This window comes from Halichoerus grypus, chromosome 1 (assembly GCF_964656455.1).
Source record: "Halichoerus grypus chromosome 1, mHalGry1.hap1.1, whole genome shotgun sequence".
Lineage (NCBI taxonomy): Eukaryota > Metazoa > Chordata > Mammalia > Carnivora > Phocidae > Halichoerus > Halichoerus grypus.
Window position 1 is genome coordinate 124,290,813 of NC_135712.1, and position 20,906 is coordinate 124,311,718.

Sequence of the window (20,906 nt, forward strand, 5' to 3'; positions counted from 1 at the left end):
CACTTGCCAGCAATATAAGCTGAAAACAATGTGTGGGCTCTGTGTTCCGATAGCCTGGGCGTTCCCCAGGGAACTGAGTTGGCCTTGACCAGAAGAAGCATCATTCTGCCAGGGGGCCCAACTGACATTACAATGAACCCTATCCACAGTGCATGGCCTGTGAGGGAGGCTCCCCAGGGAGAGCCCATGGGACCCTTCCTTTTATGGAGCTCGCTGGGTGCCTTCACGGCTGTGCTTGAGAACTGCAAGTTGTGGGAAGGAATTGGACTGCCCACCCACACAGAGCCCACATGATATAAGACGCCAACCTCCTCTGGCCGATGTCCTCAGCTCCTTACTCCTCCAGCCCACTGTTCTTGCACCCCCATACCTCAGATGATCCCACCAGCACACTACCTCTTGTACGGTCAGCAGCTGAAGGGGGCCTGTTGACTGGGGCGTCACAAATGCATGGCCTGCCACCACGGCCTGGCCACACTCCTTCTAAACACGCCAGCCTCTCCCCAGCTCTCCGACAGCAGCGGTTCCTTCAAACCTGCCCCACCCTCCTCAAACCTGCTGCCCAAGGCCCCCCACCCTCGCTGTCTGAACCCGGCCTCCAACCCCAGTGAGAAGACAGAACATTGAAAGAATTTTCTGTTTTATGGCTTCTGTCACCAAACCCACATCTCTCTGTAAGGTCTTTATCTCTGTCCTGCCATTTCCACAGAAAAGGAGTCCCTTTCCCTGAAAGGCCAATGTGCCCACAGCCCCATTCCTTCCATCCCCACGTTTGGTCTTCCTTCCCCTTCACAAAGTGCTGTCTCCATTGACTTACTGCCCCACTGACCTTCAACTCTTGCCTTCTGGCTTCGACTCCTGTCCCCTGCGAAACCCTCCACACAGGTCACCAGCAGGGGCCTTGTAACTGAGCCCATGCCACCCTCAGGAGCACTTGCCACTTCTGGCCCCCCTTCCTCCTTGACACACTGCTGGCTTCTGTAAAAGGACCAGCTCTTGGTGTTCTGTCTCCTGAGCCAGACCTTCTCAGTCCCCTTTCCAGGCTCCTCTTTCTGTATTCAGCATTTCAAGGCAGGTTACCCATCCAGATCTGTCACCTCTCCTCCCTCCAGACACTCCCTGGGAGACTGCAGCCATGCCCCGGGCTCCCCTCCCATTGACGTGAGGCTGCCTGCCTTCTGATTCCACTGCCCACAAGTCAAGCGCCGGCACAGCCTGACCCGTGGGTGCCCTTCAAACTCCCCAGGTCCCATGCTGAACTCAGCCTCTTCCTGCCCAAGCTTGCTGCCCCTCCTGTGTCCCCCATCGCCGAGACTGCACCATCATCCACCCACTTGCCCAGGTCAGAAGCTTTCAACAAGTAGCCGAGTCAGGTGGTGAGCTAGGTGTCAGTTTCCAGTGGTGAACAAAGAGGCAGAATCCCAGCTACCTTGGAGGTTACGGTATGACCAAAGGGGTGATAGAAATGGGGGGGGTAGACATTAATCCAACACCAACATATAAAGATGCACAATATGCAACTGTGCACAGTGCTATTGAGGAAAGCTCCCTGGCCCTCGGTAGAGCTGGGATGGGGACCTAGCATGGTAGGGGATGCAGTGAAGGTGTCCCTGCAGATGGGCCTGGAAATGACAAAGAAGAATCGCTCCAGTGTTTGGCCTTTAGAACGTGGTGGGAGAAGGACAGGGGGATGAATTCTGCTCAGGCCAGGCTTAGATCGACATGCCCATGAGCATCCAATGCAAGATGGGCTAGGGACACAGAGTTGGGAGCCACTAGGGTGTTCAGAGAATTGGGAGCAACTGTCTAGGATGAGAACAGAGGGAAATGGGGAGAGGATTTGAGATGGAAGCATAGTCCTTGTTCCTCCCACTTGACCCCGGCTGAGGGCCAGGCTGACACTCCCACCACTCACTAGAAACCAGCCAGGCTCTGAAACTGCTCAGGGCACCAAGAGAAGAGCTACCTGGCTATATGTTCTCGAGAGAAAAGCACGGGGAAAGACAGCTGAGCTTGGCTGCTAACCAGTGGGAGGGCAAGCACAGAGCAGCCCAGCCAGCTGCTGTCTCTAAAGGGCACCACTTGACTTTGGGTGTTTTCCTAAAGGACAGTCTTCCTTGGGAAAGGAGAGCAGAAGTTTAAAGAAGACAGGTGGTGTATACAAAAATCAAGGGGAAAATTAACCATAAATCATGTCGATGCCTTGTGAAAACACGGGCCTTCAAACAATAATGTAATTTGTAAAAAGAGTGGCAAGTTCTTAATATCCAGCAGCCTGAAAAGTGGCTGCCTCATTGGCTTTGCATGAAGTCCCTCGTAGAAGTGGGAAAGGCTCCCTAGCAGCCCACAGTGCTCCCAGCAGGACGGGGACTTGGGCAGTGTGGACAGGATTGGCCCTTGCCCTGAGCCCTGCTTTGGAAAATGCCAACCCATCCTAATCCTTGCCTTCTTGCCCCAAGACAGGACGCTAGTTCCTGGCAGTGGGGGCATTCTGTAAGTGTTGTGGGCGGAAGGGGTACAGTGAGAGCCGGGGAGTATGCATAGCCTGTTGGGACCCTAGTGGCCCATTGAGAACTGTCCCTACAGCACAAGTGGGCGACAGTCCTTGTGCCTTGTGATGGGCACCACAGGGTGTAGACAGGCTCTGGGCTAGAGGCCACCAAAGGCAGGGAAGGAGAGAGGAGGCGTGGGCCGCCCCATCCCAGCTTACGCAGCCCCCTCGCTGGGATGAAGAGTCCACTCACTCCCCTGCCCGCTCCCTTGGTGATTAAGCCCTGCAGTGAGCCAGTCACCCAGGCCAGGCTTCTGAACGTCATCTCCCCTCCTCCATCTCCCACTCCGTCCCCCTGCAGTCCATCCATTGCCAAATGCTATCAATGCTTTCGCTTTTGCTTTGTTCCAATGGCCCTGCTTTCATCCCACTCTTCTGACCCACCCAAGACAGCTGAAAGAGGCTCCTAAATGCTTTCTCTCAACTGTTTCCTGCAATCCTATCAGCAAGTGTGGCCATGTTATTCTCTGCCTGGGCTCTGTCCATTACCTGCAGGATAGAATCGACAAGGGTGCCTCAGCATGGCAGGCACAGTCCTCTACCACCATGCCCCATTCCAACCCACAGCCCAGCCCCACCACAGCACCGTCCATACCCTGCCACGTTCCAGAAACACAGGTTCCCCTCTCTCATGTCTTTTCATGACCCTATCCCTCCAATTGACTATGGCTCCTACTTGGATTATCTTTGCAGACTCCCCATTCACCACCTGTCAAACCCCTACACATTCTGTAAACCCCAATTAGCATGCACCTTCTCTGCAAAGGCTCATGTGTCCCTCCTAAGTTCCTCACTCCCAGCTCTGGGCCATACTTGCCTGTTGATCTCTCCACTGCCACAGAGAAGAGATGTACTTTAGCCTATTCATGAATATGGTGGTCCCCACACCCATGGGAGGCCATGAGGTCCTCGGAGCTGGTCCATTCTTACAGCTAACAGGGTCTGACCAGGGGCATGACCACTGAACAAATGAATCAAGAATATCTCTCTAAGGCAAGCTCCAGGTGAAAGGAAGCCTCAGCCCTTCTGACCTCCAGCTCCTTCTGAAGTCCTTGTGTCTTGGCAGCCCTGTGGGCATCACAGATTTCTGACCTGGGCCAGTACCACTGGCCTGAGTGCCCAGCTCTTGGCAGCCAGTGCCCCTGTCCCCACACAGGTACAGCCCTCGTCACCTGGGGGCCAGCTCCCTGAAGGACTGCGTCAGGAGATGGCCTGCATCACCACACCAGGGAGCAGCTCAGGTCTGAGACCCCTGATGCTACCTCTCTGTGGATGGGCAGGGGACACAGCCATTCCCACCTATATTCCACCTCCCGAAAGGTCCTGCTCTAGGCAGGCTCTGCTCCCCCAGCCATCCTACAGGCCCGGGACTGCACAGCAGGATTGAAGGACGGATGGTTGACACTCACCCCTGATGCAGGATTGGCTGTCCAGCCCAGCTCTGCGGTAGCTGTCCTGGTGTCCATTAAAGTTTCTGTGGGTCAAAAGAGAAAATCTGGTGAGTCAGAAGGATTGCTAGACAGTGGTCCTTATGCTTACGAGGTTACTTATGACTATAAATGTCAATGTTAGGAGCCTTGGGCCCCTTTGTGAAGACTGAGGCTCAGAGAGAGGAAGAGGTTCATCAGGATGCCACGGCTCAGAACTCAGGTGTCCTGATGCTGCAGCCGTTGTTCTCTCCCTGAGAGCCTGAAAGCCGCCTGCATGGGATGAAATCACCTGCCCATACACTTTACCCCCAGACATGGCTTCTTCCCAGTGTACTCTTCGAGAGGCTCTTCCAGGGCCATGCCAACCCAGGACCAAATTTAATTCATTCCTTGGTCTTCCTGGGCCATGTCTTTCTGCCCGCTTCCTGCCCACTGGGGTCCCTCTCCAGCCTCATCTGACTGCCGCTACTTCTCCCCACCCCTGTCCCCTGCCTCCCTTTCAGGCATCCACGCTGACACCTATGGGTGGTGTCCCATCAACTCCCCTGGCCCCAACCACTCTCCCAAGACTCAGCCTCCCTACAGGTCCCTTTGCCACTGGGCCCAGATCCATGCCACCCCTTCCTCCAAGACTCAGCTGGGGCTCACACAAATGCACAAAATCCCAGGTCCCTGTGGCCTGCTTCCTGGTTACTGATCCCCCAGGCCAGTAAGGGAAAGAGCACCCTGAGTCAGCAGCGAGCTCCTGGGGGCCGTGACAGTAGCTACAGTTAATACACCAAGATCACCAGGCACGTAGTGACCACGGACTTGCTCTTCATGAGAACAGCTTTCTGGTAGATAGCTGTAAAGCGTCCTGAGGATGAGGCACCTCTTTCCTTTTTCTTTTTTTTCTCTTCAGTCTACTACTGACTGCTGTCAGCCCCCACCTCTCAATGGAAACTGCTCCCCAAGAGCTGCTCATGAGCTCCTGATCAGCAAAGCCAGAAGTCTCTTTGGTTTTTTTTTTTCAGCAGTTTTATTGAGGTAGAAATGACATACAGTAAACTGCACAGTTAAGGCATACAATCTGATTAAGTTCGGACATATGTTTATACGTGAAACCATCACCACAATCAAGATAATAAATATATCCATCATTCCCAGAGGTGTCCTTGTCCCTTTGTAAACCCTCCTTTCTTCCTGCTCCTGCCCCAGATTGATTAACTGGGATTTTCTACAATTTTACATAAATTTTATATAAATATAATATATACTATATTTTATCTGGCTTTTTTCACTTAACATAATTTTTTTTAAGATTGATCATGTTGTAGGCGCCTGGGTGGCTCATTCAGGTAAGCGTCGGACTCTTGGCTTCATTCGGCTCAGGTCATGATCTTAGGGTCGTGGGATCGAGCCCCCCACATCAGGCTCCATGCTCAGCAGGGAGTCTGCTGGAGATTCTCTCTCTCCCTCTTCCTCTGTCCCTCCCCTCCCCCTGCACACACGTGCACTCTCTCTCCCTCAAATAAATCAATAAATCTTATTTTTAAAAAAGATTGAGCAGGGATGCCTGGGTGGCTCAGTTGGTTAAGCGTCTGACTTCGGCTCAGGTCATGATCCCAGGGTCCTGGGATCGAGCCCCACGTTGGGCTCCCTGCTCAGCGGGAAGCCTGCTTCTCCCTCTGCCTGCCGCTCCCCCTGCGTGTGCTCATGCTCTCTCTCTCTGACAAATAAATAAAATCTTTAAAAAAGCTGATCATGTTGTGTGCATCAGCAGTTCATCTTGTTTTATTGCTGAGTAAAATTCCATTGTATGGACACGCTACAGTTTGTCCCCGCATTCATCTGTGGCTCCCAGTTTGGGGCTATCCACGAGAGTGCATGAACACTCCAGGCCCTCCAAATCCTCACCAACTTCGTGTGCTCAGTCACTTCTCATTTAGGCCATCTTCACAGGTATGTGGTAGTATCTCATTGTGGTTTTTCATTTCCTTACTGATGAGTGATGTTAAACATCTTTTCCCATGCTTACTTGCCATCTGCATGTCCTATGTGGTGCAGTGTGTTCAAGATTTTACAAGTTTCAAATTTCTTATTATTGAGTTTGGAGAGTTCTTTATGTATTCTGGATGCTAGTCCTTTATCAGATATATGCTTTGCAAATATTTTTTCCCACTCTGCAGCTTGTTTTTCTTTTATTGTTAACAGTGTGTTTCAAAAAGCAGAAATTTTAAATTTTGATGAAGTCCACTTTATCAATTTCTTCTTTTATGGTCTGGTGTCATATTGAGAAATCTTTGCCTAACCCAAGGTCACGAAGATTTTTTTCCTACCTAGGTCTGTGATCTATTTTGAGTTCATTTTTGTGTAAGGTGGGAGGTACGAATCAAATGTACAATTGTTTTTGTCACGTGGATATCCAGTTGTTCCAGAGGGGCACCTTTTTAAATTCACACAATGGTGCTGTTTAGGCTGGTAGAGGTTTCTTATCCAGCTGGATCTCCCAGGGCATGTATCAAAGGAACCGCCCAGCTGCATAGGTGCTCAACAAACACAGGAGGGGGAAATATACATACGTCGTTTTGGCTTTTCCCTCCTCTGTTTCCATTTTCTCCTGAACACCCCTATTCTGTGTTCGCTGCTTCAGGCAGGAGACAGGAGACGTGAATGCAGAATGCACAGTTATAAAATTGTGGGACCCTTAGGAAACAGAAGGACTCCTGGCATAAACCAAAGGTTTGGGAAGAAAGCCACGCTACGGGCAGGGCAGAGGGAATGAAAATCGAAGTGATAAATGAGGAGCCGTGTTGAGAAAACAGGTTCGCTATGCTCTCGTCTCCTAGTGCCCCACCCCAGAGAAGGGAGAGTGGGAGTCTGTCGAGGTGACAGGGCCTTGCACATCCAGCATGCCAGCATGGGACGCGGCAGCGACCACCCCACCAGGCTGACATGGCTTGGATGGAGCAGAGGGAGCCTTAGGTCCCATCAGAGCTAATGAAGGGGACCCAGAACCACCCAGAGGTGCCCTGCATGGGCTATAAGCAAGGGTTGGACGGGGTGTGGGGTGTCTCAATGGGTGCCAGTGTGGACAGAAGCTAACAGGGCCAGGGAGGCAGCTTCCTCCACAAGTTGGCACAACACAGCCTGCCTATAACCTCGGTGACATTTCTGCCACTCCCGGGGGGCACCGGGGCTCTAAAAGGCAAATTGAGGGGAGTAAAGGAAATACAGCAAGCTGTATTTTCTTGCCCGTTCGAGTTTGGGTTTGGGCTGAGAGTCCTACCCTGCCCCTATCTGAAGGCAGGCAAGCACTGGAACAGACTTCTCCCGTTTGTTTTCTCCTCTGATTCTTCTGACAGCTGGAGAGGCTGGGCCCTTCCTGGAGCAACCCTCCCTCTCCCCCTCATCTCCACTCCACCGCACTAGTAATGATCATAATGACACACCAAATCTACATAACACGCTTCTCTGAAGACACTCCTTGAGGCTCCATAGAAATTCATATCCATGATTAAAATGCCTCGGCCAGGTGGGTCAGGAACAGGAGCCAGCGAACCCATTTGACAGAGTCAGGGACCAGGGCACAGAAAGGTGCAGTGCTTTCTGCAAAGTCACACAGCCTTCCACCCTGACGCCACAACTCCAAACCGCAGGGTGCCACCCACCAGGCACATCTGGACTTCCAGGGGCTCTCCTGGAGCCCTGGGGTCAGTGTGGGGGCCTTGCTCATAAATCCAAGAAGCCACAAAAGCCCCCAGAATAATGCATCACGCTGCCTTAACCTCGGGACCAAGTTGATGTAGTGGTGAAGAGACAGAGGAAGCAGGTAGCAAGTGAAATAGAGTCCAGAATCAAAAATAAGAATTCGCCTTCATTTCTAAACCTTCCAAGGACTAGTTCGTCCTGTTAACCCCATTAATATAATCTAAGACTTCATTATATTCACAGTCACCTGCTCCAGGGCTATAATTGAAACTGTTTCTAAATAATGTTTTCCATCCACCCTACTGGACAGAAGCTGCAGCAAGCGGAATCCATTTCTCTGCGTCCTGCCTGCTGTGGAGACAGAAGACCACAAAACCATAAACCGTCCACTCGATATGATTAAGGGCAGTTTCTTTTCTGGCACAGAGAGCTCCTGATTATGGCATTACATTCTGGTGGGGGCTGAATAAAAGTGATTTGAGGAGGTTTACATCTCCCTGGAGAGGAAAAGAGCACTCATTTGCATTTATAAAGCATATTGAGAGCCCTGGCAGAAAGTTATGGTGGAAGCACAATTAAATATTTACCATCACTTCTGCTCTCCAACAGTGGCGTGGGGACCAACCAGCTGGAGGTGCATGTGTTGCTGTCAGATCTGATGCCTACAGGGGATGCAACTCTGGAACCTCCTCCCACCGCCTGGCCCCTGCCCTCTGGGAGCCAGTCCTCACCGCCCACGGGAGGGAGGAATGCTGCTGGGAAGGCCACGCGCAGAGGGGGAAAGAGGGTGCTGCAGACTGGGTCCGGGTCCTACTTCCACCGCTCTCTTTCTCTCTGTCCCATTCTCTCCCTCCTTTCTCTCTCTCTCTCTCTCCCTCCCTCCATCTCCCTGCACCCCCTCATCTCTCCCTCCCTTTTTCCTCATCTGCAGAATGGAGCTAGTACACAGGACTGGGGGAGGAGGAGATAAAGCACTGCAAATATGCTATTATTATCATCATCATCATCATCATCATCATCACTTAATCACTCCAAGCTTCAGTTTCCTCAGCTATGCAAAAACCCTAATGGTGCTATCTGTAAGACGCCCATAAGATATCTGTAGGACTCAACAGTATTATAGATCTAATGATATCTCCTCTACCTTCTTCCTTGCCTTGTTGTAAAGACCAAGGAGTAACACGTTGAGGATACAACAGCCAATCAGAGGAGTCTAGTCCAGGGAGGGACAAGAAGCAAAGTCACACTTGGCACCCTATTCTGGCCGAGCCCATGAGAAGGAGACAGAAATTCAAGGGAATGCAGGCGGTTCTTCTGCATGTGGGGAATGGAGTGGGCCCATCCCGACAGGGAGGATAGGAGATGCAGGCTGCCTGGAGATGCAAAGGAAGATGCTGTGGTGGCCGGGGTGGTGGTGAGCAGTGGGGAGGAGGAAAGGATGGAGAGCTCCGCCAGGCTCTTGGGACAGAGATATCAGAGCGACTCCCCAGGGCAACAAGGGTGGTGGCAGAAACAGGCTGATGGGAATGAAGTGGGAGCCACCCCAAAGGTAGGAGAGGGTAAGGAAGACTGAGCAGGAGTAGAGGGGAGGCCATGAGGGGAGACAGAAGGGGGCCTCTGGCGAGAGCTGGCTAGACTAGTAACAACCCAAGGACCCAGGCACAAGAGAAGCCTGGCAGAGAGACCCCATGCTCCCAGGGAACAATTTCCTTGCAGTGGCTTTGATATGGGAACCCTCAGAGTGCCCCCTCCAACTCTGGGGGCCGGTGCCTGGAGGGCCGGGTGGGGGGCCGGGTCGGAGCCCTCTGTGTGGAGGAAGAGGTAGCCGCTACCTGGCCCTGCAGGCCGTTCCCCTCTCTGTCTGGATTGGCACCTTGGGATGTATTGACATTGGGGATGAATTAGATACGCATCATGGTGAAAGAGAGATAAATAAACCCTCTCCTTACAGCTCTGCCATTCTTTTTGGAGAGACATTAATCAGACATTCAGCTGAAAATATTTACAACATCCTTCCGTGGTGGTAACACTACACAACAACATATACAGGTGGGATCGGGGCTGCGGGGCCTTCTCGGAGCAGGGCCTCATGTGTGTTTGATGAGGGAGACCGTGGAAGAGCCAGCACAGCCATGGGGTCATTGCCCTGTGTTACCCTCTGGAGCCACGGAACTCATGCAGCCCAACACCGTGGTGCAGCTGCAAGAAGCAAGCTGTGGTTGTGCACATGCAAGGAGCTGAGGGGCGCCTCACTGCAGCCCCAACTCCCTCCCAGAGCCTTCGCAAGGGCTTAGGACACTTGGAAGAGGTCTGAAACGTGATGATATAAAGTGGCTCCGGGATCCATTCAGCAAAGGCTGTCTGAGCAACTCCCGAGGGCAGAGGGAGCTCCGCGCAGGCATCAGAGATGGAACAGAGGGTAGACAGACATCCCACCCTCAGGGAGCTTGCAGGCAAGCAGGGGGACAGAAATTAATCAAATCACCGTGTAGATAAATCTGCATTTATAGCCTCAGTGAATGGCAGGAAAGGGGGAATCCCAGGGACAGTTGTGAGCACTGAATAAAATGACAGGGGTATTGGAGGCTGGCACATGGCTGGCACTCCCTCCTTCCTTCCCCATGCCCTGGCTGAGGACAGCACAGGGATCACCAACCCCTACACACACACACACACACACACACACACACACACACACCTGCCCTAAGACTGAGTTCGTACTGGCAGGATAGGCTATGTGTTAAACAGTCTCCCCCACTCCCACATCCAGAGTGTACCGGGGACCAGAATGTGCTGGGCATGCCTGACCACAGTGAGGCTCTCTGCCTTTCCGGGGGTGCCTGTGCTGCCCTGGAGACCTGGACTCAGCAGGGTAGCCTGAGCCCCACCTGGAGCCCACACGCTCCAGCCACCACCCCAGCTCCCGCCGTGCTCCCCGCCCCCCCCCCCCCACCAGCCCTGTTCCATCCATCACGGCAGCCTGCCTGCCCAGGACTCAGCCCAGCCTCCCTGCAGAGCTCTCGTGCAGCTCTTTTCCCTGACCTTCCTCAGGGCTGTGTCCTGTCTCCACGGGCCACACTGAATGATGCCCACGTGGCTCCCCTCCGGATCCTCGGTCCCTGAGACAGGGTCCCAGAACCAGCAGCTTCTAACCCCCAACTTCCCACCACACCCTTACTTCTTGCTGCCAGTGCAGGCCAGCCGCCCTGGAATCTGCTCCCCACCCCTCTGAATCGGCCTGACGCTGCCTCCTCGGACCAGGAGAGAGAGGCTTTGCCAGCTCTGGGTTTGGGATGAACTGGTTGAATGTGAACTGCACCCTGCTCTCCTCCCCATGATGGTGCTAAGCAGTGGGTTGAGAGCACCACCCAGCCTCAAGGGCCCCAGTTCTGGCAGGACCGGCCTGAGCCCAGCACAGCTACAGAAGGCTAAAACAAGAAAGTATTCCAAGGAAACCTTGCACATCCCATGCCATGTGCCCAGCCCATGTAAATCTCTCTACGCCACATCTCGTCTTGTGCACACTGCTCCACCCAAACTTTCCTGTCCCCTTGCCTGGAGCCCAGGAGGGAAGCCTCGGAGGCACTTAGCTGTGATCCCCTGGTCCCCCTCAGTCTCATCACATCATTTGCCATGCCCCACGGACTCCTTCTCTGCAGTGCCTTCTGCAGTTGTGCATTCCTTTCCAATCTCGGCCACCTATCTGTGCTCCGCGCACGGGGACCACAGCAACCACCTCCTCACTGATGTCTCCGAAGAAGCCCCCATCTCAGCCATGGGGTGCCAACATAAATGGTTCAAAAGCAATACGGCCACACTAAGCAAAAGGGCCAACCAACTCTGGAGTCCTGGCATGCCAAGCAAGTTACATCTGAGCATCAAAGCCTGATCTTCACGGGTCAAGGCATCCCCGCCCGCATCCATGAGCCAGCCAGACCATGCCCAGAGAGATGCTCCACGTATTCTTAACAACACGCATTGGGCTAACACTCATTTACTATCTTTGCCAAGTGTAAACTGCTAGGTAAGAGAAGCTATTATTAGAGAAGTCTCCACTGATGGATGTGTTGTAATGGCCAGTAAGGAAGAGAAACAAGCCCGAGTAAACAGATGAGCCACTCCAAGCCATCTGCTGACTGACGGACTGAGTCAGAACAGGCATTTAAATGATAAATACAAACTGTGAAATTTGCTCTTTTAAGGAATGCACAGATCAGTGCAGTAGCCCCCAAAGTGCAATTAATTACCGTAAACAGAAGGAAGCCACGGAGTAGGTGGGTCACAGCATAGCAATGTGCCTCAAGGAGTTGGGACAGCATCCCCCCCATCCGAACTCAGTCGACACAGGGTACAGCCAGAGAACATGTGCAAGGCCCAGAGGCCTGGTCCAGATTTCCCTCCCTCGGAGGGCTCTGCCAAGGGGGTCACAAGGCAGCAGACCAGAGCATGCGGACAGGACAAGGGCTGTTCAGCTGGGCCGGCTGCCAGTCTCCCACCCTAAGGCCCCTCTGAAGGATGGGCTTTGGCTCTACCCCGCCCTGGCAGCCCTGCTGATGGAGAAACCGCACTTCAACCTCCAGCCACACCAGCTTCTCCTCAGCCACCCCCTGCCCTACCACAGACAGGCCACTTGCTGCAGCCTCCTTCTCCCCACATACACTATGCATGGAGGGATCTGGGGTGTGGCCACAGCCTCTGCAAGAGCTCACTAAATGCTTATCCTGCGGGCTCCTCCTGAGGACCAACCAGACCCTGTGTGGCCCTGTCAGGTCTGAAGCAATGGGGAAGGCCAACGAGAAGGAGCCCAAATAGCTGGGTGGGTCCCCCCACCTCATCCCCAGACACAAGCTGAGGCCCAGAAAGCAGCTCTGGGCTTTTCTGGATGCAGTGTTCCTCTCAGTTCCCTGGAGCTCAAGCAGAGCACATGAGGCTGGCATTTAAGGGACTCGTCACTGGCTCATCAACCACACCCCAAACCCAGTGCTCCCAGTATTGCCCTCCTCTGCACCCTGCTCTCCTCCCCATGATGGTGCTAAGCAGTGGGTTCTTCTCCCATCTACTGTCTCATGTCCCCTCTGGGGAGGCCACCAAGAACTTAGGACAAGAGTCTCTCTTTGCATCCACACCCTTGGGAGAGGGTCAGCAAGCAACTCCACTATTCTTGGAATTTTCCCAAGGGGGCGAGGTCAGGGGTAGGATGAGCAACAGTGTCTGTCCCGAGACCCTCTCAGACAACATGCTACCAATCTTCCCAATGTCTGAGGCCTGCTGGGCTCATTGTTTACACGGGAAGGGTTTCAACAGTATTCTTGTCTAACTGGAGAGGGAAGCTCTGTGCTGGGCTCTGCCCACGGGAGACTGTTCTCGTGAAGGGCTGGGCACCCAGGACCCTGCATGTACCCCCACACCACCCCCGGGCCCCTGCACAGCCTCCCCTCATTCTGTGTGCTCCCCACCTTGGCCTCCCCACTGGAGCACAAATTCTTGTCTCCATGTGGCTCAGTGACGGGCGGGGGACTTGGGCGTGCAAGGACTGACAGCCATTCTCCAACAAGGAAGAAACTCTGCACAAGTGAGACTAATACAGGAACAAGGAAAGGGGGGAAACTGAAAGCCTTCCATTTGGGCTACAAAATTCCCAAACACTCACGGTCTTTCTTTTGCCAAATTCCTTCTTCTGCCTTCTTTGCCTTCTATCTCAGTTCTCTTCCCCATTCTGATATCTGTATTCCCTCATCCTTTAAGATGGCCCAACACCCTCTCAGATCCACGTGTACCCTCCGCTGCCTGAAAATATGCCACAGCCAGAGAACCAAGAGGAAAACTGGGGGTTGCCACCCCTGGCCAGGGATCTCCAGATCTCTCTGGTATCAGACATCTGTAGGCACCAGCCACACTGCCCAGATCATGTGAGCGGGCAAAGGCAAAGCAGGCTTTTGAGCTGCCTCTGGCCCAGGCCTGCCGGCTGGCTGCCCCATCCACTCCCGGGCCACCAGGCATCCTGGGGGGCCTTTAACCAGACCTGCAGCTGAGCTGCTTCTCCGGCCCTCACCTCCTCCTGACCCTGATTCCTCCTTGACAACAACATGGGGCACACCCTTCTGCCTAATCCAGCAGCAAATGACACACACACACATGCACGCATGCGTGCGCGTGCACACACACACACACACTAGGCACGGGGAGAGAAAAGGGAACAAGACAGGGATGCGGTGGTCCAAGGACATCATTTAAATCAGCACCCACCACTGACGGTGCAGGCCTGGCCAGGAGCCCGATGCCGCTCAGCACTTCAGCTATTTGCATTTGTGTGAGGAGAGTCAAAGAACGATAAAAACTGAGGAGCCGGGCATCTTCCAGCCCTTCGGCACCACAGTTCGGATGGAGGTGAAATCTGTTGGCCCCGGCCGCTCCGACATGCCCGTGAGTTGGTGCCAGTGGCACACGGGAAAGAATGGTGCATAATAAGCCTGCTGCCCCCTGCTTCTCCCAGGCACAAGGCAAGCGGGCCTCTCACTGCTTGGGGGATGTGGGCACCCAGGGGCATCAATCCCTCGGGAGAAGAGCAGGGAGGAGAGCCCGCACGCCCATGCAGAATGACTCTCTGCAGTCCTAATGAAGGCCAGCGATGGATGGTGGCCCGAGCTCGTTCATCAGAAGGCACGCGCTGCCGTCTGCCTCCCCTTCCAGGCCCTCGTGGGCCCTCATCCTGGATTGATCTGGGGCACAGTAGCGCTCTGAAGTCACTGGCACTGCCGTGCTCCTGGGGCCCCTGCATACACTGATAGCAGTCACAGAAACCCGGGGCCCCTAGCTAGGGGGATGGCTGCGGCCCAGGGCTCAGGGGATGTGCCAGGTGAGGGGCCACCCACAAGGACGGGGCGGGGCTGGCCAGGCAGGCTCTCACGTTCTCCTGGACACATCCTGGACCAGACTGGGGCTGCTGAGTGCCCCGGGACCGCCAGAGCACCCTTCGGGGCTGCTCCAAAGCACACCTGCCACCAGGTGCTAACCTTCTTTCCTGACATCCTCTTCCAGGTGTCCCCTGTCCTCAGCACCAGCGTGCTGGGTCTGCTGTGCGCCACGCTGCTGTGCCTCGTGCTTCCTCACTGCCCACCCCACCCCACACACAGGCCTCCCCCTCCCTCTCCGGAGAGCCAGCTTGGCCTACTGCAGCCCCCAGACTCACCACCCAGGGCCCCTGGATTGAATCTGTCTTCACCCCACCCTAACTATCCCCCCACCAAACTCCTCCAGCCATGGTCCCTCTCACCCCTTCCGGGAAGCCTGCCCGACTTTGCTTTCCTTCTGCCCCTGAAGATGTAGCCCGCCCCCACCCTTACACCTCAGCTTTGTGGGGCCTGTGTTCTGTGTCATCTTCTCTGTGGTTTCCTGGCCCAGTGTCCTGTAGCTTCTGTGACATCACTCTCCTCCAGGGACACCTTGCAGGGTGCCTGGCAGTGGCGATACACAGCCATTGGAAGGCTGACCAGTGGGCCCAGCTGTGTGGATCAGGCCTGGGTTCAAGGGCTGTAGGCAGCAAGGCAGAGGCTCGGTCCCTCTTCCTCCGGAAGGCCTCCCTGATGACTCAAGCCACCGAGTCTGTCCCATACAGAGCCGCCACTCAGTGCAGGCCTCGATCACGGTCTGCTTTCATCGTTTCACCCTGTCCTGGAGGACTGATTCGGAACTGCTCAAAACATGCCATCTGTCCAGGTCTAGCCCTGTCCTGTTGCACCACGTGACTGCTGTTAACTACACATAGGGTCAAAGGGAAGCACGGAGTGATGGAAGCAATGCACTGCCAAGAGCGGACCCCAAGAGGAACCTGCCAGGCAATGGCCCACTCTTAGCTGCCAGATCACGGTTCCGGCTTCCCCGAGCTGTGCGGCTGCGGGGGGTCAATGGGGTGATGCCCAAGGCCCCTCCAGCACTGCCCCTTGAACTCCACGAATGTCTCCTGCCCCCAGGAATGGACCTCTTGCCACTCCATTTCTCCTTGTCAAGGAAAGCCCGTCCAGCCCTGCCTGTCACTCGTGCCCCTAAGTCCTCTCTCTCCCCACCAAGGTGTCTGGAGAGGGCCCTGGGAAAATTTCTATTTGTGTTTCCCAATAGCACGGACGAGCTCCTGGCATCCAGAATTTCCCGAGATCCCAAATAGTTTCGATGCCACAAATGTCCTCCCTGAGTCTTGTAAAACTCTTGCAATGCGTGTCTTTGTGCAGAAATGTCTCCAGAGGGATTTGAAGCTCCAGGTAAAGCTCCCTTGCTGGCTTGCAAGGGATGCTGCTGGGTTTTCTCACCTGGAGGCCAGCAGGTCTGGTGGCCACAGAGTGCTGTTCCTGCTCTCACTCTGGGCACCTGATGCGCCCTCCGAGGTAGGAAGGGAGGGCAGGGGCAAGTCTGGGGCCTAAAACCTCCCCGGGCAGGAGCTGTCACACTCCCGCAGCTACCAGGGCTTTGGCCTTGTAGGAACCGGACAAATTCGACAGCATAACCTGGAGGTCCCAAGCGTAGGACAGCACTCTCAGATACAGAGGAGACCTGGGGTCTAGGCCTGGCTCTGCCATCAGCATGCGGTGTCAGCCTGGATATCTTTTTGCCCAGTGTCCTTGGTGGACGACAGATGAGGTGGCTGATCACTCTGGGCCTTTCTGGACGGAGGCTCTTCCCTGAGTGGATGCTGAAGTGCAGCTCCTAATCTAACAATTGGCAATGGCGGGGGGGGGGGGGGGGCACCTGGAAGTCACCTCCTCTTCAATGCCGAAGCTCAAGGGGAGAGTCCTTCATCAACTTGGCCTGGCATTTCCCTGCTAGGTAGGGGCAGAGGTTTCCTTGAGAGGCTGGTACCTCTCAACTCTCAATCTTAGATTTCTGGCCAAAAGAACAGGCTTTACCTGCAGTTCTCTTCCTTCTGAACTGAGAAAAGATCAAGTCCAGTGGCATCAGGATCTGGAGCTCTGTTCTGTGTCTTCCAGCTTGGACATGATAACTTGTCCAGATTTCATCTGCCTATTCATATCACTTCTTATCCAAATACATTGGGGATTGGGCCCTAAATCTGGACATCACTCTCAATTCAGAACCTCTCAAGGTTTAAAAAGCTCCAGAAGTTTAGTACCATCCTCCACCCTAAGTTTGAGCCTCTGATACAGCACCCTCATCCGTTGATCATTCAGTGTCTGCTTACATACCACTGAAGATGAGCCACTCACTACCTTTCCAGGCTGGCTGTTTTCTTGTCAGATTGTTCCAACTGTCAGAAAGCTGGCTCCTTGGGATTTCCTTTCTTGGGCCATTGTTGTGCCTCTGAAAAGGCCTCCACAGAACTGACTGCTTCTCTTTCTCCACGGCAGCCCTTTGGATTATGAGGGGACACGACCTTCTGAGTTTTCTCTCTCCCCCACACTCCGGGTTTCCCTCAGCTCTTCTTTCAGCCCCACCACCTCATTTGCACTGTCCTGATGGGACAGCACCCACCATGTATCTCAAATGCTTTACATGGTCTGAGCAGCACAGAGGAGGGAAGGGGGCTGTCACCTCCCTGGTGGGCACACCCTCCTCTTCATCTCCCTATCAATTCCCTTACGAATCCCACTAAGCATGCCAGGGTCTCCTTAGGAGAAACGTGGCTCCTTGGAGCTCTGAATCCTTCCCCAAGCCCCCAAGGACATGAGGAGCAGCCCCTCTTCCTTGTGTGGGTGCTCTCCCTCCTTGCGTTCCCCCCTCCTCCTGGCCCTCTTCGCTCCCTCCCCCTCCTTCACCTCTCCTGCCTTCTCCCTCTGCCTGCTCCCTCCCCCTCTTTGTGCCATTGTTGCTGCTTAATAGGGTGTTTCTGGGATGAATAGTGTTTTCAGCCCTGGCTGGGAATACATCCGGCCTTTCCCAGCCCCGCCCTGTCCTCATGGGCGCTGGTAGAGTTCTGTGGAGGCTGACCCAGACAATGGGCCAGCGGATTCACTTAGAACTCACAAAAGCCCCATTTCCCTCCATGCAGCGCAGAGTGACAGGCACAGGGAACAAATCCCTTTCCCTGCATGTTGCCTACATGGGATACAGTGGGGGCATGGGGCCCTGTGCAAGCAAAGTTAGAACCCTAGGTCCTGAACCCCGGGAAGCTCAGACAAGGGCCAGCCCTTCTCTAGCCAGAGCTCCCAGAGGCTTGGCAAGGCCCCCACTCCATGCATGTATTGGGAATATTAAAACCTCCGTGCCCGACACATGGAAGTCCCTAGATGCAATCACAGAAGGCCCCACATCTTGTGTTTAGAATATAAGGGGTGAGAGCTTGCAAAAAGGAAGATGGGATACACAGCGCAGGGCACTGTGGGCTCTCTGAGGGCAGGAATGCATCCAGGAGGGGGTAAGAGCACCATCAGCCCATTCGCGTTTGGGTGAATGGGCCAGTGACTGAATCAGTGTGGGAACAAGACCCTAGTGAGGCCACCAGCCTATAGTTTCTCAGGGGAGGAAGCTTATCTGCAATGTACTGGTCACTAACTCTGTGCTAGGAGACCCTGAATTTAAGGGCAGCGATGTGTTAGAGACCCAGAGAGGGAAGGCCCAGTTGTGGCATGTGGGAGGGGAGAGCACATATGAAGTAACCAGGGGCCTGGATGGTTATTCCTCATCTCCCAAGGACACTCAACTGGCAATATCTAATGCGGGCATGTTCTAAGACTTCTATTAAGTTTTAAATTGAGTAATACAATCAAGTGTACACTTGTACGATGTCAAGTCTCTTTAACCTCCTCCTGATTTTCATCACCAGCACCACTAGCTGGCTTTCTCAGGAAGGAAAGGGTCATCATTTCTCCACATCGTAAGAGTTGTTCTAACGTATGTAACAAATGGAACGATGATAAATGGCAAACAGCAACCTGTGTCCCTCCTGGAAGGCCCCTCGGTGCTTCATATCTTGGGTTCACATCTCAGCAAAATGACATGGAACTTCACTCTATAACAGCCAAAAGTCAGGGTTAAATCTAGGAATGGCCAAAGACAACTGCACTGTGTTTTCTTCATGCTTCACCATGTTCCTTAGGCCCACCTGCCCTTCCTTTTAAAAAATGATGCAAAGCTTTACTTATCAGCAGAGGAAAATACACACCTGCCTCCTTTAGAGGACCCCTCCCCAGCCAGCTATGGTGCAGCTAAGAGAGCAATGAAGTTGAAGTCAGAAGACACGGGTTCAAATCCAGGTAGATATATAATAGCACTGTGACCCTGGGCAACCCACACAACCTCTCTGAGCCCCAGATTTCTCACTGGTGACATGGATACAATATACCTGTTTCTCAAGGTAGTATGAAGATCTAATGATGCTACTGGGAAGTGTTTATTATTTATACTTGGCTCATAATGATCACTCACTATTATCTATTATTACTTTCAAACAGTTGGATAAAAAATTAAGACATATGCTTTTTATGAAGAGTGTAAGGTCTGTGTCTAGAAGCGGCCCCATGCCCCTTCATTTTTTGCTTGTGGATGTCCAGTTGTTCCAGCACCATTTGTTGAAGAGACTGTCTTTGTTCCATCTTATTGCCTTTGCTCCTTTGTGAAAGATCAGTTGACTGTATTTGTGGGGGCGTTTTTTCTGGGCTCACTGTTCTGTTCCACTGATGTGTTTGTGTATTCTATTGCCAATACTGCACTCTCTTGATGATTACAACTTTACAGTAAGTCTTGAAGCTCTCCAGCTTTGCTCTTCAATATTGTTTTGGCTGTTCGAGGTCTTTTGTCTCTCCATAGAGACTTTAGAATCATTTTTTTTCTGTCCATAAAATAACTTGCTGGGATTTTCATTAGGATTGCGTTATGTCTATAGCTCAAGTTGGGAAGAACTGACATCTTGACAATATGGAATCTTCCTATCCATGAACACAGAATATCTCTCTAGTTAGTTCTTCTTTAATTTTGTTCATCAGAGTTTTGGCCCATTTTTTCATAAAGAGCTCATCCACATCTCATTAGATTTATATGTAAGTATTTCATTTTTGAGGGGATGCTAACATACACTTTTAAAAAATAGCCCTTAGAGTTTATAAATAATGTTTTCACAGATATTATCACATCTTCAAAAGACTATTGAGAGATAGGCATATGCCTTACTACTTGAGATCTTATTACACAGACTAGCCATAGTACCATCAATTGAATGGCTCTTGGCTTGCATTCCCTAGACCTCTGCAGGTGATACACCATCTTGGCTGGGAAAGAACACAACTCTAAGGGACGTCCTCCAGGCTGCTCAGGAGCACACCCTCCCAGGTGGCCTTACTTTACCACCCAGGAGCTGGGCTGAATGATGTCCACTACAATGGTCTGTGCTGGCAGTTGGCAAACATTCTGTCAAGGGACAAAGAGTAAATATTTTAGGCTTTGTGAGCCATAAGGTTTCTGTTGCACCTATGTAAATCTGCCATCGCCATTACAGCATGGAAACAGGCTATAGGCTCGATTGGGCCCATGGCCTACCGTTTGCCCTACTCATCGTCTAGACAGGCAAGAGCTCTGGCCTGGACAAATGTGCTGACAGAATTTGTTCAGTGAGAATTAAATTTTTTTCTTGCAATTTTTGATCAACTAATTCATTATTTTAGCATACAATAATCAAATAGGCTTTGAGCTATCAGCACACCTACAAACTTCTGCAGAGGTCTGTGACCCTTCAGAACACCGGAAGGACACCAGCTGCAGCCTGGGCGTATTTACTAAACAAAAACAAAATTAAATACAGTTTATATTTACAGGTATTCTAAGCAAAGTATACCCACGGAAGATGCCTAACTCTGGTCTATGATGCCATCCTCATGGGCTAACTGGTTTCTACCAGATTCAGGAGAGAGTTTAAGTCCTTCTTAGAAGGTCTGAAGGGAAATAGGAGAAACGCGGGGAGCCTAAGTCTCACTCACCGTGACCAAATTTTCAGAGAAACATGGGTAATTAGCTTGTCTGTCAGCTGGGGGTCTGTAGACTTGGCACATCGATGGAGACATGTTGCCATAGGAACACTCAGGAGGGCCAGAGGCCCTGGGCCTAGAGAAGAGTCCCCTTTGATCTGATGGGGCCATCATCAGAGGCACAATAAAGGCGATCAGTTGAGAGAAAATGCAACATAGCAAAACCAGGTGGCAAAAGGAGAGAAGCCAGCAGATGGGCAAAGGGGGCTTTGGATGGGAAGCCAAGAGCAAGATGCTCAATTAAAACAGGCCAAGGCCTGCCCAGGAATC

General features: G+C 52.8%; 1 protein-coding gene across 2 annotated transcripts in view; it reads right to left on the reverse strand.

Moving 5' to 3' along the window:
• EPHB1 (EPH receptor B1) overlaps positions 1 to 20,906 on the reverse strand; it is a 504,178-nt gene that overhangs the window by 277,137 nt on the left and 206,135 nt on the right. For both annotated transcript variants that reach the window (XM_078071630.1, XM_078071629.1), the window contains exon 2: positions 3,961 to 4,025. In XM_078071630.1, the coding sequence (XP_077927756.1) occupies positions 3,961 to 4,017 (57 nt within the window). In that variant the 5' untranslated portion in view covers positions 4,018 to 4,025. The remainder of the gene's footprint in view (positions 1 to 3,960; positions 4,026 to 20,906) is intronic.